General features: G+C 45.3%; 1 protein-coding gene across 14 annotated transcripts in view; it reads right to left on the bottom strand.

Moving 5' to 3' along the window:
* Window positions 1-2,505: 2,505 nt before the first annotated feature.
* LDLRAD4 (low density lipoprotein receptor class A domain containing 4) overlaps window positions 2,506-25,814 on the bottom strand; it is a 437,927-nt gene continuing 414,618 nt past the window's right edge. For all 14 annotated transcript variants that reach the window (XM_039220442.1, XM_039220441.1, XM_039220439.1 and 11 more), the window contains 3 exons: window positions 24,805-24,959; window positions 5,462-5,515; window positions 2,506-4,051 (listed from right to left, as the gene is read on the bottom strand). In XM_039220442.1, coding sequence (XP_039076373.1) covers window positions 3,521-4,051; window positions 5,462-5,515; window positions 24,805-24,959 — 740 coding nt within the window. In that variant the 3' untranslated portion in view covers window positions 2,506-3,520. The remainder of the gene's footprint in view (window positions 4,052-5,461; window positions 5,516-24,804; window positions 24,960-25,814) is intronic.

Raw genomic sequence — 25,814 nt, 5'->3', positions numbered from 1 at the left:
AGATCAATGAAGATATTCAGAAGCCCAAATCGCTGTCACTTGTGCGCCACATTCCTATGCGGGTGCTTCTGAAGGCCTCCCGCTCTGCCATTCACCCCATGCGCTACCAAGAATTTGAGCTGAAATCAGCAGGTACAAGTATAGTCCTCATGACAAATCTTGGTAAAGTTTCATTAACTATGCTCTTCGGCTATCTTGAAATTTCTTGTGGGCTGTGTGTCCATGTGCATACATGGTGGGGAAGATCAAAGGGCATGCTTGCCAAGCTCCTTTAACACTCAATTTTCATCAGGGCCACAGAGAATGGAGCAACTTTTACTTAAGTACACAATTTGTTTAGCAAAATCTCTCTTGTACTAAGGACTGCATTGGTGACTGAAGAACACTAGACTTTCTGAAAAAACAAATATACTCCTGAAAACTGTGTTCCTAGAAATGGGGTTCAACATGCCTTGGGGTTCATGCTCCTGGAAGTCCCGAGACAATGGAGGAACATCACAGCGGGATACCCGGAAGCACCCTTTCCCACCCACTGCTCCTTTGAATGATTCAATTCTTTTACTTTAACACCCCACTGACATGATAAACCTACCACAGATTGCCTACTCTGGTTCCCAAGCCAGACCCGTGTGTCCCCCAAGCATGTGGGCTTCTTGAATATTCACCTCCGTACAAGCTGCCTCCTCACGGCACCCCTTGGCCCACACGGCCAGTGAGGGGCAATGCAGAGAGGCCACTTTTCCAAGAAGCTATGGATCACCTTCTCCCTGTGGTGAAGGAAATTGACTATTAATTCAATTCATGACCTTGGCTTTTAAATGAATTCATTACCGAGGTCCAGCCTCAAGGACCATTAAGTCATGGTTTGATAGGTCTGTGTCTTTAAATAACTATTTAACTCAAAGGGCAATTCTCTAGGGTGGAAGAATGGGACGAACCTCTTCTGAAGGATGATTAAAGTTACTTGAATCAAATAATTGCTTCGCCAATACTGTGGACATCTGCAAAACATTCATATACTTGCAAAGTGACTAGGGCATTTACCAGTTCCTGACCACAGCTCATTTCTTGTAGCAGATGGAACAATAAGGATTGTGAAACCATTTTGAGCTAGAGCGATGGGGGGTGTTCACCCTTTATCAAAATTGCAGGGTTTTTGAAATGGTGACCAACCTCCTTTTGCATCTGACAGGACATCTGACCCATAACCGAGCCTGAGCCGGGCGCTAACATTCCTCTACAGGGTGAGGCGAGCCTTCAGGCCCAGGGGGTGCCCAAGCTGCCTTAGGTGCAGGCCTGCGAGCAGGCAGTGGGCTGAGCTGCGGGAGCGGCTGAGGCAAGGGGGGAGGCAGTCTCCAGGTCCGAGTCCAGGCTCCCAGCACCCTGCCTGGTCTCAGGATGCCCTGGGGCAACGCCCGGCACACACACTTTCGAACAGGGTCTGATGCCTCAGTTGCAACTGCTGCCCACCTTTTCTCTCTCTCAAGAGCTTGACTAGTTTTGTGGATCTTAACCGTGTGAAACGGCGGAATCTAATACGGATTCCAATCCTGAAGACAAAACAAAAACCAGCCAGTTACTGACCAAGAGAAGCAGCAGAAAGGAGCAGCCGACAGGACTCGTAGTTCAGAACACTCTCCGACCCCCAGCCCACATCACAAAGTCACCTCCCTGAGAAACCACCCTGGACAGACCCACAAACAGACACGAACACACATGTCCCGGCTCAGCATTCAAACCGCAGAGATCAGAGTCACCGAGCCACCATCCCAGTCCGTTCACTGTTCTACATGCAGAGGCCAAAAGGGCCTGGCCAGCCCAGCGCCGGCCTCGGTGGACAAGCCCTCGAACCCACGGGCTACGTGTGGCTGCCAGACAGGCCAGATGGCGGCTTCCGCAGAAGGAAGTTATCAATTCCACGTGAGAGCAAATGTTTGTAAATACCAGGAATATTAAAGCTAAGACTAACAGTATTTAAAATTAGCTTTCGGGTTGCATTTTAACTGCGTGTTGTGCTTTTAATCCTGTGCTCTTATGGTCGCCGCCCCCTCCCCCGCCCCGCCCCCTGCCCTGCCCTATCTGGTAACTGACTGTCGGGTTCTAGCCACCACCGCACTGGCAGAGGAAGCTCTCCTGGGAGCCGGGGCGGGTCCTGAGCACAGCACTCCTCCAAGAGTGACGTGCAACGGCTTGTTAGGGTCCTCGGCACCATGGTGTCCTCTCGTCCACTCTCCGGGGGCTTTCTGCGCGTGGAGAAGCCACCGGTGGCGTCCCTGGCACGCCACGGCTGGGCGGGCCACGTGGGGACGCCTGCCGAGAGCCTCTCGAGCACTGACCAGCTGTCCAGGCCTGAACTGAACTATCTGCTATCTAGAAAAGGAGAGAGACAACGGGAATACACTGAAAAGTCACGTATTTCAACAGTATTAAGAATAACCACCTTGCATTTTAAACAATTTATTGCATAAAAAATGTATGTATCTGAGTATATTTCATGCTACAGTGAAAAAAAAAAAAAACCTAAATTACCGAAGAAACTGCACTGCTGGAGGACATGGGCAGCACTGCATGATACTGGGTACATAAATGCATGTGTCAGGTTCCGTGTAATAAAGTATGCAGCCTAAGACTAGCAGTCAGAAGACTCAACAAGTCAGAAACGCTGGGATTTAGTATCTCCTCTCTCCCATCCAAAAGTCTCCAAGCGCTTCAGTGATGCGCTGCTACGTGCCACAGACTCTTGCCACACTGCCTTGGTTTCTGTAAGCTGGCATGTGTTGGGCTCCACCCCCAAACACCTTTTCTCACGTGAGTACAGGGAACACTCCAGGTGCTCCTTGGGCCTAATAGGAATCCACAGGTGAGAAGACAACATACAGAACTCCACACAGAACAGTCCCCTCGTATATAAACATTTAGATAGTGCAACTTTCAAAAACACATCATCACGACACAAATGAACTCCTTGCGCTCATCTAACTTCTTCACTTTATACCTTGGCACACAAAACGGGAATTTTGAATCATATTTTTAAAACAAAATAAAAGTTCCACACCTTGGGAGAAAAAGCAAACTGGCCAATACTTCCCCATGATAATATATAATAACGCATCCTTCTTTATCAACTAATTATAAAACAGGCCATTCTGGCCTCTTTCTCTGCAAAGTCTCCTTTCATAATTAAATAAATCAAATCCCTCTGTGGGTTTTATTTCATATCTTCAAAGCATCCCTTTCTCTGTGTTCCCATGCATGCCCACCCTTTGCCAAAACCAGCCCCCGTCTTGGCGCCTGTCCCCAAATAAACACTGTTTGTGGTCAGACCGGGTGGAAGTTTGTATTATTTCAGTCTAGTCTGCATGCAATTCCCCTGAAAGGAATCAGAAACAAAGACCACGTTTGCACATTTGGTTTTACTTCGCTGTAGCACGGGAAACGGAACAACACTGTGCCTGGGAGCGGAGGCAGTGCGGCCCTCGTCCCTCCTCGGCTTCTGCCTTCGCCAGTGCACGTCGGCGGGTCAGACGAGGTTCCCGGGCTTCCTGTCCTTGCCCTGGATGGGGAGCACCGTGCCCCCTGAGCTGTCCTGCTGAAACGGCAGTCTGCTCCCCCTGTGTGCGCTGCTGTGCTGGTGATGGAAGAAAGAGGCGCCAGGGTAGTGGCCCATCACCTCGCTGTAGGTTGGGGGCGGCCCCTCCATCCTCCCGTTACTGCTGCAGGTGCTGGCACTTATGCCCGAGTTGCTACTCGGCGGACACGGGCCCCCGCTGTACACAGAAATGTCTATCAAATCGCTGTCGAATATGGTTCGGTTGGGCGGGGCCCTCACAGATTCTCGGTTGAGTTCCCTCTGCTGTTCAGGGTCCCTGAGCTGCAGGGCGCAGGGCCCCTGGTAAGGAGGTGGCTCCTCCCCATCAGACAGGGAGATGGTGGGAGGAAGGTCGATCTCATGCTGCACGTAGGGGTAGGTGGGCTGGAAGCGGCTGAATCGGTCCCTCTGCATGAAGGATGGGGCAGTAAACCTGTCCCTGGACCGCGGGGCGTACATGATCTGCAAGGGAAGAAGGAAAGGGTTGAAGATATCTGTGACACAACAGTGATCACGAACGGGATGGTATCAAGGAAAGTCATGCTTGGTCTTGTTCTCAGCAGTCTGAAGACCTTCCAAACAGTCCTTGAAACAGGAAACAACAGGAAAAGACTATTTCAGGCAAAAAAAAAAAAAAAAAAAAAAAAGTAGTTTCCTTATTCCTCGTGACTTACAGCACTCACTCACTAAACTATAGCTTAGCACTGTTTCACTATGGAGAACCGCGGTTCACTGAGAATTTGGGGCTAATGGGAATTACTGTGTATACATGTTCTGCTGGTTCCTTTAGAATATGATAGCAGTTTCCAGAGTGCAGTAAACAGTAAAAAATTGGAAAAGCACTGTGCTGGGGGCGCTGAGGGACTGCCCGCCAGGTGACTGGGTCTGGGCCTTCATCTGGAGCGAGGGAACCGGGCTGCCAGCTCTCTCACCTGTGGTTCAGAGCAGTGGGGTATAAGTTCAATTGCACACAATGGCTCTTGGAGCAGGTAGAAGGCATTCGGTCTATTTATGAATTACTATAGAACATGTTGCTCTATCGATTATTTAAGAAAATACAGAACACGTGACTTCTTTTTCTTTCCGATTTCTAGGCTTTTCCAGTTGTTTCATTCTAGATAAAAGTTTCCTGATATTTTAGTAATTAACATGAAAAATATTCTGTACTCCAAAGTAAATGTGATTACAGATCTGTTTTCCCAAAATGAATCCAGGTACTGGACTTCTCGCATAATCCTCTCGCTCCTTCCACCATCCGAGTTTCTTCTAGAGAAAAGATATAGATGCACATCTCTACTGATTTCTCTCACACCATATTTTTGACTTACAGGCAAAAAACTATGTTATTTTAAAACCCACATTAGTTTTTTTAACGTGCGGTTTACTTATTTATTTTGAGAGAGACAGTGCACAAATGGGGAAGGGCAGAGAGAGGGGGGACAGCAAGCCTGACCGGGAGCTCAAACTCACAAACCGTGAGCTCAGATGCTTAACTGACCGAGCCAGTCATATTATTAACCTGGGAGATGTATTTATAAACTGTGCCCACATCGGCCAAGACTCATTATTAGGAGCTTATGGGATCATGTAAAGATCAGTGATTCTCAACCTGGTTCTCTAAGGAGCACAGATAATCCCTAGGACATTCTAGAGGAAAAACTCTTCTCCACCTTTTTAACCAAAGTTCCAGCATGTGCCTTAAGAGAAATGTGTTCTTTCTTAATCTATGCTGTAATACACTTAGCCCTTCCACCAATTTTGTTGCAATGGTTTATTCCCATCCCACCTCCCCCCCGCGCCCCTCCCCCCTCGCGCACATGGGTGTAGTAGCCACCTCGTGCCCCTCCCCCCCAACTCTTGCCCAATCCTTACCTCTGAGGGTCCTGGCCGAGGCCCGGAGCTGTCTGAAGGCCACAGGCGCCCTTCCTGGAGGGGGAGGGGGAAAGAAACATCACAAGAAAATCATTAGTTTCATACAACAGCACTCAAAATCAAGGGATCACAATCTTCTTTGACAGCAGCACACTTGTTTAGAACATGGAACGAATGACCTTTAAAGAACTGGTCCTTTTCACACCTAACATCTAAAACAGAGAACTGTGACCGCAAGGAAAAGTTACAAAGTTTTGGTCTTGGCCATAATATATTTAAAATAGATCTGAATTTGGGGCACCTGGGTGGCTCAGTTGCTTAAGTGTCTGACTTGGGCCCAAGTCATGATCCCACGGTTCATGGGTCTGTGCTGACAGCTCAGAGCCTGGAGCCTGCTTCGGACTGTGTCTCCCTCTCCCTCCGCCCCTCCCCTGCTCCTGTTCTGTCTCTCAAAAATAAATAAACCTTAACAAAAAATTAAAAAAAAAAAAAAAAAAACTAGATCTAAAGTCAAATAGGTTCCACACTATGCAGCTGTGTGTTTGTGATACATTCAAACTGTCCTCAAGCCACATCCAGTCACCACTTGGATCTGGGTAGGCTCTGGATGAATCCAAGCTCTCATTTGGATGCCAACCCCTCGCAAATGTGCATTAACTGCCTCGGGCCAAGCACCAGACCACACCCTTCTGAACTGCAACCGGCTTTGACCTAAGCAGCAGCAGGAGTGAAAGAAAAGCACTACCCAGCCACACACTGGGTTGACTTTCACACTGGAAACTGAGTTTCCAAAGCCCAAATGCCCTTCAAGTGTCCTCTGGTGAATTTATTCTTTAGTCCATATGTTCACACAGGCAGATGTAACTTGACATCTAGTTGTTTAGGATCTTTTTCAAAAAGGTTTGATCAGACTGACAAGGTGATAAGCAAACAGTAGGTATTATTAGGGGTCATTTCTAACACCACAGACTTGTTTACAAGGCATTTCAATATATTATCCCTTTTTAATCCAAATTATTGGCCATTAGCAAGTGTCTGCTGGGCTATTTATTAGCTTAAGGCTTATTACTGTAATAAAGAGAATAAGAACCCAACATCTAGGTTGGCAGTGAGGGTGGAGGAGGGAGATGTCTATATTTCTGGATTCCTAGGAATATACATACAAGACCCTGTGCCATCACTGAGCCTCCTAAAGTCTAAAAATGCCCACAAGTAGACCTTTGAGGTACCACATCTCTAAGTCTTAGGACGCAAAGGTCAACCTTCTCTCACTCCCTTTTGCAGGTCAGAATTCTAATACAAACACTCCCTTTGCAGCTAAACTGTGTGTTTGTCCAGTACATACAACCTGTTCCTAAGATACCCGCTGGGCACCATGAAATCAGTGGCAAAAATATGATCGGGCCCAGCTGTGTTTAGAGGAAGTTGGGGCTTAGGGTCTGACTATAAAATTATGTAATGGGCCATTATGGCTCTGGCATGACGACAGGTGACAGAGAGCCCAAAGTTGACTCTTAATAACGTAGCTGAGCCACACCCACAGGCGGTCCTGCACCAGGGGCAGGCAGCTTGCACTGCACTTCAGAGCAAAGGTTTCTCTGGATCAAAGCGAAACAATCAGTATGACTCTGGGTGGTTGTGGCCACTCTTATACTGAAACCAGCATAAAAAGTAATCCTTGGAGATAATTTCTATGGCTCATAATTCTGCCCTCGCTCCTCTTCCTGTCCTTCAGACAAGCTTGGTGCCAGTCCCGCTCCTGTGCACTGACTGGTCCCTGCCCCGATCCCGAGAACTGGCACCAGGCGACAGCGAGCGTGGCAGATGAAAGCACAGCACCACGTGAAGTGGGAGGCATGTGACTCGGAAGTAGGGGCTTGCACATTTTCTGAAAATGGAAATAACCATCCTCAATGGCATTATTTCCCTAAAAATGAGCTAAACTAGGAAACTGCCCAGAAGAGACCAAGCCTTGCGCACACTCGACCTTCTGTTCACCAAATTCACACTTGCCTCCTTGTCACCGGTTTGACTTGGCGCTTTGTGACCGTCCTGTCCCCGGGCCTCCCAGCAGCACTGGGGCCTCTGTTGCTGACTTCAGGGACATCCTCCCTTCTTGGTTCGTACTTTGACCTCCCTGGCGCCACTGCCTGATCCCTGGGGGTGCCTCCAGCTCTGCGTTTGGTTAAAAGTTGGAAGTTCCTCAGAGCCCCATCTGCAGCCTCTCCTCCTGCAGTCTCCCTGGGTCACTCCCTCTCTCCCCAGCCCCACTGTGGGTGTCTCCTGGATACCCATGGAATGCCAGCACTGACCTGTCTGCACTGGAGCTCATCAGCTCCTCCCCGAGCCTCACGTTCCTCTGCCGAGGAGGCTTATCCACTTACCATGCCCCTAACCCCCAGTCCACCCCCTTGTTGCCATCATTAATATTTTTATAATGATATGACTTACTTAACTATTCACTAACAAGTCCCTGCCCCCACCATTATTCACTTTTACAGGACACGTCTTTTTCAGGCCTTTCACCCACATGGTACACAGGAGACCATTAAAACTATGAGATCTACAAGATGCGATGGTGGAAATAGTTAGGGTCAACAGCCCAGAAAGCTGTCATCCCAGCTCTGTGTTGGTAGTTGGAGAATCCAGACCCAGAAGATGGCCAGAATTCTAGAAAGGCTGGATCCCAGCCAACCTGAAGCTTAGCAACCTGCCTCACTTGGGCCCTCATGCCATAAGCTGCTCTGGCCACTCCCCTCAGGGCTATCTCATGCTGCCCATCACCTGACTGTCCTCAGTAGCACTAACTCTCACACTGCCGGCCCGCTGATTCTTGCCCTGAGGGTGAGGTGAAGTCCTTGGACTATGATCTGACCCCAGACCAGTGTCTTTCAAGGGCCCTATACCATCTTTTCAGATAGTTATGGCCAACTGAACTCAAAGATGTGGGCCCTCTTGTCTAGACCCCTCGGTTTCTTCATCTCCAAACACTAATGGTGACATTTTCAGGGAGAAGGAGCTCATCATACAGTTGGCATCTACTCAACGGCAGTATTTCTGGATCTTCATTATGGAACCAATGTTTATCTCAACAATGAAGGCTCTAATGTTCTTGGCTAATGCTTGTCTTATTACATGGTGTTATACTTGAAATAAGCTGTCAAATAAGATAATTCTTAAAATAGTTCACAGAAATTTGAGCAATAGGAATAAAATTTTGCTAATATTTTTATACAGGCTTAAACAAATTCCTTCCCTTACAGCTGTTTCCTTGTTAGAATATTCACTAAAAGGAAGGGAAGTATTCATTCATTACTTCATCATACATCTACTGAATACTTCCTGACAAGGGGTCTTATTCCCAACACGAGATGATGTGCATAACTTAACAGGCACTATGCCACATCTCCCCATGGGACAGGGAGTTGGGGGGAACAATCCCCAACCTTTTTTGTCTGTACAATCCCCAAGGTTAAGCGGTCACTCCCACCCCTTTGTTCCACTAAAGAAAGCATTCTGGAATGTGACTTAGTTTGATATTTAGGGATCACTTTGAATCAATTCTAGTTAAAAATGTGTAAGGTATATTACCCTCACATCGCTCATGTTGCACCTATTATTAGTACCGGTTACTTGAGACACACATTAAAACTGAGCAGGACAGGGGCGCCTGCATGGCTCATTCAGTTAAGCATTGACTTCGGTTCAGGTCATGATCTCACAGTCCATGGGTTCGAGCCCCACGCCGGGCTCTGTGCTGAGAGCTCAGAGCCTGGAGCCTGCTTCAGATTCTGTGTCTCCCTCTCTCTTTGCCCCTCCCCCACTTGCTCTCTGTTTTTCAAAATAAAATAAAAACATAAAAAAATTAAAAAAAAAAAACTGAGGAGGACAACATATGGGGCACTGCCACACTTGTTCCAGGAAGCTTACAAGAAGGGCATCCAGCCTTGGGTCCCTCTCTGTGTGCGCAGTGCCTTGCATGTATGTTACATATTCTCTAGTTATCTCCCTAGAACAAAGGCACTGTAACAAGAAAGGTAATGACCAATTATCTGATGACAACTTAATACTACCCAGATGGATGACACAGCTATCAACAGAGATGTGGCCCTGTGAGGGCAAGTAAACTCTGAGCTGGTAAAGTCTTAGGCCAGAATCCTGGCCCTGCCACTCTTCAATATGTGACTTCAGGTAAGCTTCCTTAGTTTCTCTAATTTGTAAAAGGAGGTTGTTGTGAGGCTCAAATATACCAATGTATGTAAATTCTTTAGTTCTGGGCCTTGCATGTAAGTGTTCAGTAAATGGTAGCTCTTAACATCACAGGTATTGGCTACTTGTTGTTATGCACAACTAATGTGAGAATAACGTTCAGTTGTCTCTTTTAAAATAATGAGTTCATTGAAATTTCCGTATTTGTTTATTTACAAGATTGCTCCAAAGGTGGCTTTTCCGTCTTTTTCAAAAATAATTTTTTGAGCATAGCTGACACACGATGTTACATTAGTTTTAGGTATACGGCATAGGGGTTCAACAGCTTCGAACATTAGGCTCTGCTCACCACAAGCGTAGCTACCCTCTGTCACCAAAGGTGGCATTTTGAATGGAAAGGCTGGACGCTTGAGACGAGTTTAGGCAAAGTTGCATTTATCTCACATTTCTTCAGAACCTTTCTCATAAGGCCAGAAGCTGATTCCTAAAGGCAGCATCACCCATGAGACCCCTCACAGCAAGTTCTTCCTCACAACTTCCCACCATTGGGTTTCAGCGAAACCCCAGGCACCACACAGAACAAAGGCCCATGTCTGCACGACGACTCTCTGTGCTTTTTAATCGTTAGGTCAACTGGTATCAGCTGCCCACTGAGGGAACCACCATGAGTACAGCCGTCAGCAGAGGCTGCCTCTGGAGTGCACTGCTCCTTCTGGTGTCGTGAGGTGAGAGCAGAGAGGCCGTACACAGGAAGAATGAGAGCTAGTGATAAGCTCATTTTCTCTTGGATCTTCTTTTATTTGCCAAAATGAATCTTTGCTGTGAATGAGTACACTGCTATTTGTCGCACTCACTCATGTTTGATCATCTCTGAATATGGTGACATTTTTGTTCTGAATCTGCAAGGCTGTGGGCAGAGCTTGGCCGGCAGAAACATGCCAAGGGAGAGGCTTCCTCTCGTGACACTGCCCCTCATCCCAGATCCACAAAAAGTAACCTGAGCACCTTGCACCACCCTGGGGGACTGGCTGGTCATCAAGGGGTGCTACTGAATCTACAGTTTACGGAAAAGGGATACAGGACAGTTCTAAATCTTACAGGCTTGAAGACTTGTATTTTCAGACTCCTTTATTTTCTTAATTTATTATTATTTTCTGTAAGTAGGCTCTGTGCTCATCATGGAGCTCAGTGTGGAGCTTGAACTCATGACCCTGAGATCAAGACCTGAACTGAGATCAAGAGGCAGATGCTTAACCAACTGAGCCACCCAGGTACCAGGCACCCCTCATACTCCTTTATACTTGAGAAGTTTGCTTTGCATTTTCCTCCTTCCCACTGGTCAATGAATAGCCACACTGACAGAAAATTTCCTGTTAAGTTCAATCTGCTTGACACTAAAGCATTTGCATGAAAGATTAAAAATAATCACCTAGCTTCCAAAGACTGTCTTCATAATGCAAAAGATCAAGATGTGTTATTTGTAGACCTGGAACACAATGACTGTATTTTTTCCCTTTAAATCTGACCATTTGGTATATTTTAGGGGGTGGGTGGTGAATGGGAAATTAAGACCAACTTGTCTCCTTTTATATATAACATAAAATTTACCATCTTAGTAAAAGTGTGCAGTTCTATGACATGAAGTACATTCTCTTTGTTGTGCAACTATCACAACCATCCAGCTCCAGAAATTTTTCATCTTCTCAAACTGAAATGCTGTCCTCATTAAACACCAACTTCACATTCCTTTCCTCCTGACCCCCTGGCAGCCATCATTCTACTCTCTGTCTCTATGAATTTGACTATTCTCAGTACCTCACATAACTGGAATCATGCTTTTGTTCTTTTGCGGACAGATACAATATTGTGTCCCTTTTTTCACTTAGCATAATATCTTTAAGGTTCATCTATGCAGTAGCATGTGTTCACATTTCATTCCTCTTTAAGGCTAATTTCCATTGTAGACATGTGTCGTATTTTGTTTCTCCATTCATCCACTGATGGATATTTTGGTTATTTTTAGCTTCTGGTTGTTGTGAATAATGCTGCTATAAACAGTGGTTTACAAATATCTCTTTGAATCTTTGCTTTTAATTTTTTTGGACATTTAACCACAAGTGGAGTTGCTGGATCATATGGTAATTCTAAGGTTAATTTTTTGAAGAACCACCATACTGTTTTCCTAGCAGCAGTACCATTTTACATTCCCATCAGCAATAGGAAAATCGTTATACACACACACACACACACACACACACACACACACACACACACAAAAGAGGATGTTTATTATAGGAATTGGTTCATGTGGTTATAGAGACAGAGAAGTCCCACAACCTTCCAGGTGCAAGATGGAGAACCAGGAAAGCTGGTGGTATAATTCAGTCTTAGTCCGGTGCCCTGAGAAGCCATGGGGCCAAAAGTGCTAAGTTTTAGAGTCCAAAGGCCCAAGAACCAGGAGCTCTGATGTCTAAGTGCAGAAGATATAATCCTGCTCAACAAAAAAGACAGAAAATTTACCCTTCCTCTACCTTTTTGTTCTATTCAAGCCCTCCAGGGCTAGGATGATGCCTGCTCACACTGGGGGAGGGCAGATTTTCTTTTCTCAGTCAACTGAGTCAAATGTTCATCTCTTCCAGAATTACTTTCATAGACACATCCAAAAATAGTGTTCTATTAGTTATCTTGGCATTGCTTAGCCCAGTCAAGTCGGCACATAAAATTAACCATCAAAATTAGTGATACTGAGCTCTTCTCATGTGCTTGTTGGCCATTTGTGTATCTTCTATGGAGAAATATCTATTCAAGTCCTTTGCCTATTTTTAAATTGGTTGTTTATTATTTTGTTGTTGAATTGTAGGAGTTCTATATATATTTTGGATGTTATATTTTGCAAATAATTTCTCCCATTCTGTGACTTGCCTTTTTACTCTGGACAGTGAACAACTTCCTTTGATGTACAACTTCTGAATTTTTGAATTCTAATTTATTTATTTTTTCTTTTGTTGCCTGTGTTTTCAGTGTCATATCCAAGAAATCATTGCCAAGTCCAGTTTTGTGAGTTTTTCCCTTGTTTTATTTATTTTTAATTTTTAATGTTTATTTATTTTGAGAGAGAGAGAGAAAGAGAGAGAGAGAGAGCACATGTGAGTGAACACGAGTGGGGGAGGGGCAGAGAGAGAAGGGGGACACAATCCAAAGCAGGCTCCAGGCTTTGAGCCGTCAGCACAGGGTTCGATGCGGTGCTCAAACCCACAAGCCGTGAGATCATGACCAGAGCTGAAGTCAGCTTAACTGACTGAGCAACCCAGGCACCCCTCCCCTTGTTTTCTTTAAGAGTTTTATAGCTTTAGCTCTTACATTTAGGTTTTTGGACCATTCTGAGATAATTTTTTTTTTACATGGTATAAGATGGTAAGTATTCAATGTCATTATTTTGAATACGGACATTCAGTTATCCCAACACCGTGTTTTAAAAGACTGTCCTTTTCCCTTCAATACTGTCTTGGCACCCTTGTCAAAAATCATTTGACTATAAATGGGAGAGTTTATCTCTGGGCTCTCTATTCTATTCCATTGGTTTATACATCTGTCTTTATGCCAGCACCACATTGTTTTGTTACTGTAGCTCTGTAGTAAGTTTTGAAACCAAGAAGTGTGAGACTTCCAACTTTGTTATTCTTTTTCAGTATTATTTTGGCTATGGTGTGTATGTTGGCGGGGGGGGGGGGGGGGAGTAGTAGCTATCTTCCCTGAGATAGAATATGAATTTTTGAATGGACTTTTTTTTCTGCAAAAAAACACTATTGGGATTTTCATAGGAACTATCCTGAATCTGTAGATTGCTTTGGATAGTATTGGCATTTAAAAAATATAAAGTCTTCCAATCACTGAACACAAGAGGTCTTTCCATTTGTGTCTAGATTCTTTCCGCAACGTTGTATAGTTTTCAGGGTACAAATCTTTTACCTCCTCCCACTAGGTTTATTCCCAAGTATGTTAATGGAACTGATTTCTTAATTTCCTTTTCAGATTGTTCATTGTTAGTGTCAAATAGCAACTGATTTTTCCATATCAATTTTTATATCCTGCAACTTTATTTTGTTTATTAGTTGTTTATTAGTTTTGTTTATTAGCAGGTTTTTGTTTGTTTGTTGGAATCTTTATGTTTTTCTATATTTCTGAACAGAAACAATTTTTAATTTTTTCCTTTCTAACCAGAATGTCCTTAATCTCTTCTGTTGAGTTTCTCTGGCTAAAACTTCCAATAAATACAATATTGAATTAGAAACAGTGAGAGCATACATTTTGTCTTGTTCCTGATCTTAAAGGAAAAGTTTTCGTTTCTTTTCATACCATTAAGTATGTTTGTTAGCTGTGGGCCTTTCAAAAGTGGCTTTTATTATGTTGAGGTAGTTTCCTTGTATTCTAGTTTGTTGAGTATTTGTAATCATGAAAAAGTGTTGAATAATTTCAAATACTTTCTCTGGATCAATGAGATGATCGTGTAGTTTTTCCCCTTCATTTTATTAATGAACAGTAGATTGATTGATTTTCATATGTAGAACTATCCTTGCATTAGAGAAATAAACCCCATTTGGTCATAGTGTATAAACCTTTTTATTTTTAGTATTCTACTGAATTCAGTTTGTTAGTATTTTGTTGAAGATTTTTGTATCAATATTCATAAGGGATTTGGTTTATGGTTTTCTCTACTGTTGGGTCTTTGGCTTGAGGGAAATGCTGGCCTCACAGAGTTAGTGAGAAAGTGTTCCTTCCTATTCAAATTTTTTGGAAGAGTTTGAGAAAGATTGGATTAATTCTTCTTTAAACGTGTGGTAGAATTAACAATGAAGGCCTCTGTTCCAGGTTATATTCTTTGTTGTGGGGTTTTGAATATTGATTCAACCTCCTTACTAGCTATAGATCTATTCAGATTTTCTATTTCTTCATGAGTCAATCTTAGTAGGGTATGTTTCTACGAATCTGTCCATTTTAACTTGTTCACAGTACTCTCATAATCTTTTTCATTTCTTTATATTCTTCCATCCAAAGGATACAACGTTTATAGCATGAAAAGAGAGAAACATGTGACTATGACTTACTGGGGCTTCTGCTGTGAGCTACAGATAAAGTCTGCTGCCTTGCATTCATGTTCACCGTGACCACGGGTAAGGCCACTCCCATGACCTGATGAACCTTCTTAGTTTTATGCTTTCAGCTAAACTTTCTTTCCCACATACAGAGGACAACAGGAATCAGATTTAGGGATTGGAAACACCCAGCTCTCTGTGAAACTGGAAACACCTTTTAAAAAGTATTTTTCAAACTGTGACCTGCAGCCTCTTAGAGAACTGGAAAATCAGTGTAAGTGGGTCACAACCAGCATTCCAAAAAATTGAAACAGAATAGATAATGCCTGAGTACACTGTAAGTATTGGTTTGCAAAATTTCTGCCTTAGCTGTGTGTATGAGTATTGTGGATTATGATGTAAAATGTGTTTTTTACTGTTCTTCATGGTTACAAACCCTCTATCTGAAGGCGTCTGATCTAAGTGAATCATTCCTCATTTTAGATGGGATTTAGATTTACACCACTCACTGGAGGGGGCAGCTAGTTTGTGGTAAAGCAAGGGCCTTGCTGGATGTTGTCTTCTATTAAAAGGTTCAGTGAATGAAAAGTATTGTATGGCCTCACATATTTGGAAATCTACTTTCTCCTTGTCCCAGGGTGAGAACTTCAAAGCACAGGTAAAGCTCATCTTTGGATATTCGGCAACACCTTTACCATTTGGTAAAAATACATTTTCTCTCATTTCTTTCTTTTCCACACACAGCCTCTCCACTATCCAAATACTTGAGTATTACTGTCTTTCCACTCTAGATGGCAGTAACAGCTTAGATGCAAAGGTGATACCTCTGGGTATCAGTGACTGTTCTCTCCAGCACTTCCCCCATTATTCCTCCTCCGGAATCCACCATCAGACTTACTTTCAAGACTTAAAATGTCCCTCCCAACTGCTCATTCTAGGGCATATCCCTTAAGAGAAAGATATATCATCCAGGAAGATCTGTTGGGAAGAAAAGGGAATCCTTTATATTTCCAGAACAATACACTGGATCAGGGAGATCTATAGATCCTCAGGAGCAAGCAGAAAAGGTCCCTCTCCTGGGCTTGGTGCTGGGAGAGAATGCACAATTAGACCTTGAGAGAAACCAGTCTGGGAATTAGAAAACTCAGGGCAACAGAGAAATGTGGAGCTACATGCTACTCAGCCTCAGCTGAATCACTTCCTCTTTTGTGAGAGTAAGCCTAGAAACAGGGCAAAGGCTTTTCCCAAGGTCATAGAGATGGCAGGGGATTAACACAGAGCCAGAACTTAGCTACTTCCCTTGGTGTCTTTGGACAGCTCCGGAGAGCATCCTCAACAAAGGCCACAGAACTAGAATAGTTTAGAGAGCTTTTCTTTATTGAGAACAAATTTACACCATTTTCTAAGGACTAAGTAAAAGCAAACAAACAAACTTTACCATTATATTATTAAGCTATAATGTCTATCTAAAACATCACTAAAATTTTTTAATTAAAATTTTCATCAATTTTACTTAAAAATCTGATTTTAGCATGCTTTTGTCACAATACAAATCATGCTCAAATCAGTTACCTTGGTAGTCTACAGATGCTCAGAACATTATTGAAGTTGTCTTCAGCATCAGTTTATGTGAGCAGAGAATTTTTTTTAATTCCAAAAGTAATACACAAATACATCCTTACCATAAAAGTTTTTATTTTATTTTATTTTTTTAGAGAGAGGGAGACAGAACACAAGCGGGAGAGGGGCAGAGAGAGAGGAAGACACAGAATCTGAAGTGGGCTCCCAGCTGTCAGCACAGGGCCCGATGAAGGGCTCGAAATGGCAAACCGCAAAATCATGACCTGAGCTAAAGTTAGAAGCTTAACCGACTGAGCCACCCAGGCGTCCCCTAACCATAAAAGTTTTAACACACAAACCAGGCTCTCTTTGCCTACCTCCTCCAATCCCAGATCCTCCCCAGAGGAAGCCATTGGTTTTCTGTGGGTCCTTCCTGACCTTCCTCTATAGCATTAGTTTGTAGCTGAGAAAAAACATCAGTCTTACTAACTGAGCAACACTTGGTTTTGCACCAAACTGGTATCATTTAGCCTGATCATTCACATCATTTGTAAGATTTAACTCCAAATGTAGTTTGGCTGGTACAAAAAAATCAAATCCATCCTCAGAGAACAAATAAGAAAAAGGAAGATTTGCGATCATTGAGATAGATACTAAAACATAATTTTCCCTTGAAAAATTTCCAAAAAATGACCTGCAAGCTCTGAGGGTAATTCCAAAACTGTTCTGAGCACTGACAACAGCAGTGGAGGGACAATGTGTGCTGCTTGCGTTGCTGTAAAGACAAATCTTGCCTATTGAACAGGTCTTTCTACTTTCGTTCAGATGAAAATCTGCTATATTAACAGCTGTGGCCCAGCAACCTGATCCAAGTTTTGCTAGCAACTTGGCCTCCTGTTTCTCTTGAAGGGAGACAATCTCACTCTGAAGATGCTGAAATTATCTATCTCCCAATACTTCAATTAGATACATCAAAGGGTAAATTTAAACCTTGTAAATGACCAGTCTGGTGGCTTGAGTGCATCTCACTCATTTGGGAAGAAAATGGCTTGATTGAAAGGAGGAAACCTGTGCTTGGAGTTTACAGTAGGTGCTGACCTGCCTCTTGCAGTCCCCGTGACATCAGGAAATGTAGTTTCAGCAGCTCATGAAATAATGGAGAATTGTTATGGGACAAAGTTGACAACAACAAATACCCGTGGTCTTAAAGTGCAGCAAGAATCTCCCTCACCTGCAGAGAAACTGTCCCCTGCCACCTTTCATCTCAGTCCTATGCTAAATAAAGCCAGTGGCTCTCTTCTCTGTAGTCTGGAGTGTCAGAGACATGCCTATTATAACTGCATCGAGCCCTTTAGTTCATTCTTTTGGGCACCTTACTGAAAATAGTTCATTTCTATCATTTTAGAAATGTTTTTTCTAAATGCTTTTCTAAATCTAAGTAGAAATGAGAAAAGGCAGGTACGCAGCAGCCCAGCTCTTTAGTCACAGTGGGAATGAACTGTGTGTGTGGTGACTCCCCCGACTCCCTGCTCCGTTCACCGGGCTTGTGGGCTTTTCAAGCACGGCGAGTTCTGAGCCCATGCAGTGGATTCCTGAGCTGCTTCTAGGGGTGTCCAGAACTGCCCATCCTCAAGCCACCCCTCCTCCTAAGGCCAACAAGAGGAGCCCATGGCCACTTCTACTCTCTTGGCCACAGACAGCAGCCACAGAGAAGACGGGCCTGCTCTGGGGCCTGGGCTCAACTGCAGGGGCCAGAACAAACACATCTGGCTGCGCAAAGGAGACACTGCACTCTGCTGGCCCAGACATACTCGAGTGAATGTCTAATCTTGCAGGAACGATCTTTACTTCCACAGGGAGTTCTCTCCCATTTCTCTGGACACCAGTGGGCCTCCTGGTCTATCTTTGTTTTCACCCTTGTGATAGAGGCATGAGTACAGAATAGATTTTCCCTGAAAAACAACCGCCACTGTGCAAAGCAAATGGTAGCAATGGCACCCCACCCTTAACTGGGGGCTCCCCAAAGAGAGATGGGACCATCGTCGAAAGGTGAGCACCAGCCCATTCAGAGCGGCAACTGCTTCATGGCCCCATCTTGGAGAGTGCCAAACAGGAATAGAGGCTAGTGTGGCCCAATACGCAGACTGTTCATGAGAAAATGTAAATTCTAGTTTTTATGTGAAATCTCCCGATATTTACAGTTGAATCAGGTTTTGTCAAAACACCCTGTGGGGCAAGCCATACACTGGCCACACCTTAAGCCAAGTCTAGAACACGGGTAAGGGAGGGTCCCTGGGTGTGGACTTCCCCTATACTAGGACACTTTGGATCAGAACTCCAGTTTCTGTACTGACACGGCTGGTCACTGCAGTCATGTCCTCATTCCCAACAGCCAGGGGACAAAACAAGTGGCCTCCTTCCCTGAATCCCAACTGCATCTCTCCCCGGGGCCGGTGCAGCACAGACTGTGCTGAGTGCCGCATTGGCGCTGCTCTGTCTCCACAGGGAGGCTGAGGCACCTGTATTTTCACAAGTGATTTAATCCTCGCAGCAGTTACTAATGAAGAAATGCTTGACATGACTCCTTCCATGAATTTTTTAATTGAAATTTCTGTTTTTATAGGTCAAGTGGCTGAAGAGCTATAATTTCATATAGTTGATACAGCTAAGTAAAATGTTTCTGTCTCTCTCCTCCTCAGCAAGTGGCTGGCCACTCTGACCCTGCCCACTTTCCACTGTCCCCTGTCCCCTGGGCTGTCCAGGTGGGTTTGGGCAGCTCTACTGGGTGGGGCTATAGGCTGTCAGAAAAAGCTGCTCATGCCCCCATGCACACCCAGCTCTGCTGAGAAAGGCTCCAGTGATGTGAGCAAATATCTCTCAGGGCCGTATCTGGAATATTTATTCCCCCTTGTTGTTTTCCTTTTACGTGGCAATCTAAAGTAATGAAAAGGGACAGTATCAAAGCTCTGAAATCACATAAACCCAGGCTCTAAAAATAAGCTGAGGCTAGAAAGAATACATAGAGATTTGTGTCACAAAGCCATTCACCGCTCTCGGCCATTAGTTAAGCATTTACTTTTCTTGATTTAAACCTGGGTTGCTATTTTTCAATTTCATCCAGAAATGACTATTTCCAACAAATTCATGGCCAGTACTGTCTTGTCCCTGGGCTCCTCTGGAATGGTGTGGTGATGAAGGCTGACCGGCCTGGGCCAACACAGATTCCCACCCATTCCTTCCTTGGCCAGAGGGACCTGGCGCAGAAAGTGTGCGCTTCCAAAAGACACTTGGAGCTGGCAAGGGTGACCCTGGGTGGGGGCGCCACATGAGGAAGAAGGCGTGTGTGGTGGAATCAGGGAGGAAGGTGTCTTTAACTTTACAAAGCAAACCTCCCAGAATCAGGGTGAGCCTGGCATTTGGCCCAAGGGGGCAACTGTTCCAACCAACCATTTTCCAGAAGACTCTCCCTGACAACTATGAATATTCACAGCTAAGATTCTATCTTATTAACCTTACTACTGCTTTTCCCTTTGGTTGAAGTACAAAGCCCATCAGTGAGCAAAGGGGCAGCTCACAGCATAGCAGTGAAGTTTCCTCAGTCAAATCAGAACATCTACATGTTCAACCTCTTCCTTGAAAATAAAATCCAACTCTTGTCCTTTATTTTTTAATCTGGACTAGCAAGCCTTCTGGAAGAAATATATAAAAATAAATTTAACAAACAGTATTAAACCAAATCACCTAGAAGTTGATAAATGAGATGCACAGCCCTTCTCACACAAGTTTAAAATAAATATAACTTTGGGGCGCCTGGGTGGCTCAGTCAGCTAAGCATCTGACTCTTGATTCTGGCTCAGGTCATGATCTCGCAGTTTGTGAGATCAAGTCCCACGTTGGGCTCTGTGCTGACGTTGCAGAACCTGCTTAGGGATTCTCTCTCTCCTCTCTCTTTGTCCTTCCCCCCTCTCACCTGCATGAGCTCGCTTTCTCTCTCTCTCTCTCAAAAATAAATACATATTTAAAAATAAATAAACAAATAAATAAATAAATAAACCTTTTACTAACATGATCATGGAGACCTCACCTGGTTCTAGAACAAATGAGGCTAAAAGGCTCCCAGAAGTGAGGGGATGTCAGCAATGCACAGACTCAGAACCATGAGATGCTCCCCCACGGTGAGGCTAGAGGGGGCATTCCACACCCACAAGCTGCCAACTAGTGGGCACTGCAACCCCACCACTCAGGCTCCAGGGAAGGTGGGACTTAGATGTTGACATCGTGAAAGGTGCTTCAGTAGCCCTTAGGCATTCTGGTGACAGACATGAAGCTACACAGACAACAGCAACTACAAACGCATCCATCTTCACCAGTCACTGTTCCCCCAAGGAGCACAAACACAAACAATGCCACCAGGAACCCAGGAGGCTCTCAGTGATGAGCTCTGTCAGTAAGAGCAGGGCCTTTCTTGATGTACCATGACTTTCTAGCCATGCATCTGCCAAGTTCTAAGCTCCTCAGTGGAACAGGCTGGTTGGCACAGGTGGTCACCTTGGGATGCTGAAGGAGGGCTACCTGGATGGGCAACTTGAAACTGTTTCATGCTGAGTCCTCATGCCCCATCCCAGACTCCTCCTATAGCCTACAGCCACTGGATATATACAAGTAGCCACTGGAGATCCCTGGTCTCTCCCAATTAGGACTGAAAAAATGCCCATTAGAATTAGCCATCTGGATGCTTCTGATGGTAGCAGGGAGGGTCAGGGGCAACGAAACCTCCTCACATTGTTCCTTCATTATTTTGCTCAGTGTCTGGTTCATGTCCAGTGAATGACTGAATGAACAAAGGAAGGCAGAAATGAGTGGGAAAAACTATTCCCAAGGCAGAGTCTCAGACCAGGACCCTCTGATCATGCTAGGGACCCCCAACGCTTCCTGCCAAGCCGTTGGAAAGTGTACTCTTCACTCCATTGAAACCTCAGACCCAGCCATGAGAGATCCACTTATATTAACAGGCATCCTCCTTGAACAGCAAAGCACCTCTAGGAAGGATGGCACTCAATACTGGTGAGATTAGAGGTCCTCTACTTTGGCACTACTGACATTTAGGGTCAGATCATTCCTTGTCATGGGGGCTACCCTGTGCATTGAAGGATGTTTAGAATATCCCTGCAGTATCCCCAAATTATGACAACCAAAAATGGCTCTCAGCGTTGTCAAATGTCCCCTAGGGGGCATAATCACTCCAGTTGGGAACCATGAGTATAAATTAATCAACTGCTTTTCCAGTACTGTACTAAGGGAAGCAGCATTTCTTGAAAGGCATTAGGAAAAAGAGGTAGACAAGTAGGAGGCAAGAAACCTGGTTGGGGGCACATTCCTGGGTAGACAGAAAGATTGTTAAGTGGCCCACGGTACTGTCTATATTTGTATTTGTGTCCAGAAGAAAAGTAAGGTGTTTTTTTTTTCTCACCCCCTCTCCTCTCTCTTTGGTCTATACATTAGGCCAATAGTCCTAGTCATGACATGGAGCTACAGGCTGGGCCTGAATGGTCTCTGGTCACTGTGTAAAAATACATTTTGAGTTTAGGAAATGCTGAACACAGCGCATTGCTAAGCTCAGCAATATCCATATTCTCATTTTATTGAGGAGGAAAATCCAAGTTTTGAGAAGTTAACAGCACCCAGTCAATGCTGGGTCACTCAAAGAAAAGAAAAAACAGTATAGCAGTAACAAAGGAATGAGACCCTAAGCTGTGTTCAGCCTGCATTTCAGAACTAGGGTCCAGCTCTCAGGGGTAAAACTTTCAGACGTTTAGAAACAAAATTAGGCACAGAGTGTGATAAAGACCTCTGTGGACACAATCACTAGCTATTGATTACCTTCACTTGCTATGTAGCCCTGAAAGGGCATCTAAAAATCACTTAATTACTTTTTTGATGTCAAGAAATAGAGGCACTGTTGCCCAGGAACCCCTGGAACAGGGCAAACACAGGCGAGCCACTGCCCCAGGAAAAGGGCTTGACACAAACCCATTACCCTTTAAAAAAAAGTTTATTTATTTTGAAAGAGAGAGAAAGTGCACACACACATGAGCGTAGGAGATGGGCAAAGAAAAAGAGAGAGAGAGAGAGAGAGGCGGGGGCGGGGGAGAGAGAGAGAGAATCCCAGGCTCCATGCTGCTAGCATAGGGCCCAATGTGAAGCATGATCCCACGAACCATGAGATCATGACCTGAGCTGAAATCAAGAGTCGGATGACCAACTGAGCCATCCAGGTGTCCCACTCAAAGCCATTCCCAAATGAAACAGAAGACACATTCTGAGTAAAAACCAAACTTAAAATTTCACTTTTCTGCCTTTGTAAAATTGTCATTCTGCTACAAACTCTTTGCTAGTAAGGGTGTGACTGTGTGTGTACCTGTCCCATCACCTGACTGGGTCATGGAGCTCCCGGTCTGGGGAGCAGACCCATGGGCAGGCTTTAGGCCACAATGGATGGGGGCAGTGACAGCAGGTGTGGGCAGATCTGCACTGAGGAGTGGAAGAAGGAGTCACTTCACCAAGCAAGGTGAATCAGGTAGAAGCAAGATGATCCCCACAGATTTGCTGTGGGTGGAGATCGAGAGGTGGGTGGGGACCCAGGCTAGGCACAAGGAAAGCAGTCTGAGTTCCCTGTGTGCGGCAACTCCAAATACTTCAGGGTTTGGAACAGAAAGGCAGGGAACTTGGGTAAATTCATGGCAGGTACTTCGTGGAAACTTGAGAGCTGTCTATTGATGAAAATGAGTGAGGATAGTTTTACTTCTTTCCCCCAAGGCTGGGGTCAGCATTTCCAGTCTTTGCATTAAAGGCTTAGGCACAGCAGAGATGGCTGATCCTTTTGCAGTTCTGAAACTGTTGCCGTGAGTATGATTTTCTCTCTGTCCTCTCTATTTAAATTCAGGGGAATTGTGTATGTTCTGTGCTTAGAACTTCAGAAGAGTTAGTTCTCTCCTTCAGGTAACCGAACTGTCCTTATACAACAGTGAGAATCTATAGGCATCAGGGCACCAGCGTTCAGTGAGTCTGCACCTCTCGGGTACCAGACTGCTGGGATGACAAAGGACCCGGGCCCACAAGGAAACCGTTGTGCTATGAGGAGAGCCATGTCAATAGGGCTGGAGGAGGCTAGTGGGCCCAACTCGGGACCAGAGAGACAAAGGAAGGGGACAGCAGAGGATGAGGGAAAGCAAGAGACAGAAAGGGGTTCTTTCTCAGGACTGCTCCCAGCAGCCCCATGGCATCCAGTCTCATCTCTGTGAGTCTGACGGGTGGTGCACAGCAGTCCCATCCCCTCTCTCTCCCCCTGCCTGCCACAGACACAGGACGCCCAGCGAACCTCAGTTCCTCCCATGCGGACAGCAGAGCAGATGCTCTGTGCAACTCTGCAGCCCTGATGGTGTGTGACCCTGTCCTCCTGAGGGGCCCAGCAGCTACTCTCCTATACTTGTTGGGAGCCATGATGGCCTCCCTAGGCTAGTTACCAGACCTCCCTGGTCCTGACACATGCTCTGAGGGGCTGAGCACAGAGTATCATTTTTGCCCACCAGAAAACCAAGAATTTGTAATTGTCTAAACTCACATTCCCAAGCCTTTCACTGAAGGCCTTGAAAATCACAGACTGTAAAAGCAGCTCAGAACAAAAAGTGCCAGTGGCCTTTTGTCTACTAAGCGCAAATCATAGATCAGTTTAACTGAGTATATATTTTATTTTCCAGAGGAGTGTGATTCAGGGCAAGAAGTAGATAGAAACTAAAAATAACAACCTGAGAGCCTTACTGTGGACTGTTCTGTGAGTCCCCCCCACAGCCTGGCCCAGCCCGATCCACCTGAGGAGGCCCTGAGCCCTCATTATCCCGCCCTTCTAGCTCACCCGCCCCCCCCCCCGCCCCCACCCCATGCTGCTGACCTCAGACAAGTGACGGCCTACAGATGCAGGTGGTGCTGCACAAATGCATTACAGATCACCGGACACTTCCAGGGCCGCTTTTCAAAACAGGTCTCCATGTAACAGCAGAAGTGATTTAGAGAAAGAAGCCAAACACAAAAGAGCACCTACTATACGATTCTATTGTTAAACATATTGTTCAGAAGCAGGTAAAACTAATCTGTGCAGATAGCAGTCCAGGCAGTTGTGACCTTGTTGGGGGCAGACCTAGAAGTGGGACCTGAGTGGGTGTCTGGGGGCTGGTCCCGTCTCTTTTCTGATTGGGTAGTGGTTACACAGGTGTCTTCAGTTTGTGAGAACTCATTGAGCTGAATGCTCATGATGCACGTGCTTTTCTTAAAGTATCAGAACCTTCGATAAGGTTTTCAATGCCTGTGGACCATAGCAGGCAGGTTCAAGAGGCCGTCCGGCTTCGGGGCTCGTACTGGCACCCAGCCTACGTGAGGGCTGAGACAGAGGCCTAGGTAGCACCGAGAGGCTCAGGCCACACTTACCGGCTGCGGCCCGTCCTCCTGCCTCCTGCTCGGATGTGGGCGGTTGATGAAGGACCGTGTGGAGACTTTGTAGTGATTCAGCAGGCAGACAATGACCACAACCATCACCGTGACCACCACGACGATGATGATGATCTGGGCAAACTCCAGCTCCGCTGCGATGGAAAAGGAAAGCATATTAGTGACACCCCCTTGTGCAGTCACCCAGTTCTCTGAACAACACACCCACTGGGCACTGAGGGCTTCTTGCAAGCACCTGTTCCTCCCAAGGACCTCATAAGAGACAAGCTGTTTTTCCCCAGGGCTGCTGCCCAAGGCCATTGCCAGACAGACAGACAGACAGACAGACACACACACACACACACACACACACAAACAAACAGGTGAATAACATTTGAGGAAAGAGAGACCCAGGCATGAGGCTCTTTCCAGTATGCCTCCGGTGTTCAGCACAAGTATGGTGCTCAGACAAACCTTGTCTTTGGAAATTTTATAATGAGTAGGGCCTTAGGAAAACATCCTGTTGGCTCTACAAGACCTCTAGAGGTACTGTGTTGTAGCTGATCCCATTCACACATAGAACTCGAATATCTAACCCAGTGTGCAGGCCACCGGCAGGCCGCTGCATGCTGCCCCTTCATCCTGGGCAGGTGGGCCCTGGGGGCCTCTCCAATGTCTGATCTCTGGTCCTGCCAGACAGCCCTGCCCCCCAGGGGAGGTAAGAAAGTCTCACAAAACTGAAGCTGCTCCTCCCAGTGTAATCTCTCCAGGAAAGTTAAACCCATCTTTCTGGTTGGGTCACATTACCCAAAGCACATCCACACAGAATCCACACAGTACACGGAAGGGAAAATATATTGATAAAAAGCTCCAACCTCCTTTACTCAAGGCCCTGCTTTTGGAAGTGTCTCTAACCTTGCAAACACCATATTTTACAATGGGTCTGAAAACAGGTTCCTGACACTGCCATTACAAAGCATTTTCTAACTGCCATTAGCACATGCTTCACA

Source organism: Hyaena hyaena, unplaced genomic scaffold (genome assembly GCF_003009895.1).
Source record: "Hyaena hyaena isolate Hyena2069 unplaced genomic scaffold, ASM300989v1 scaffold_889, whole genome shotgun sequence".
NCBI lineage: Eukaryota > Metazoa > Chordata > Mammalia > Carnivora > Hyaenidae > Hyaena > Hyaena hyaena.
The sequence above is the reverse complement of the archived record's forward strand: the minus strand, read 5'-3'. Positions and strand labels throughout refer to the sequence as shown.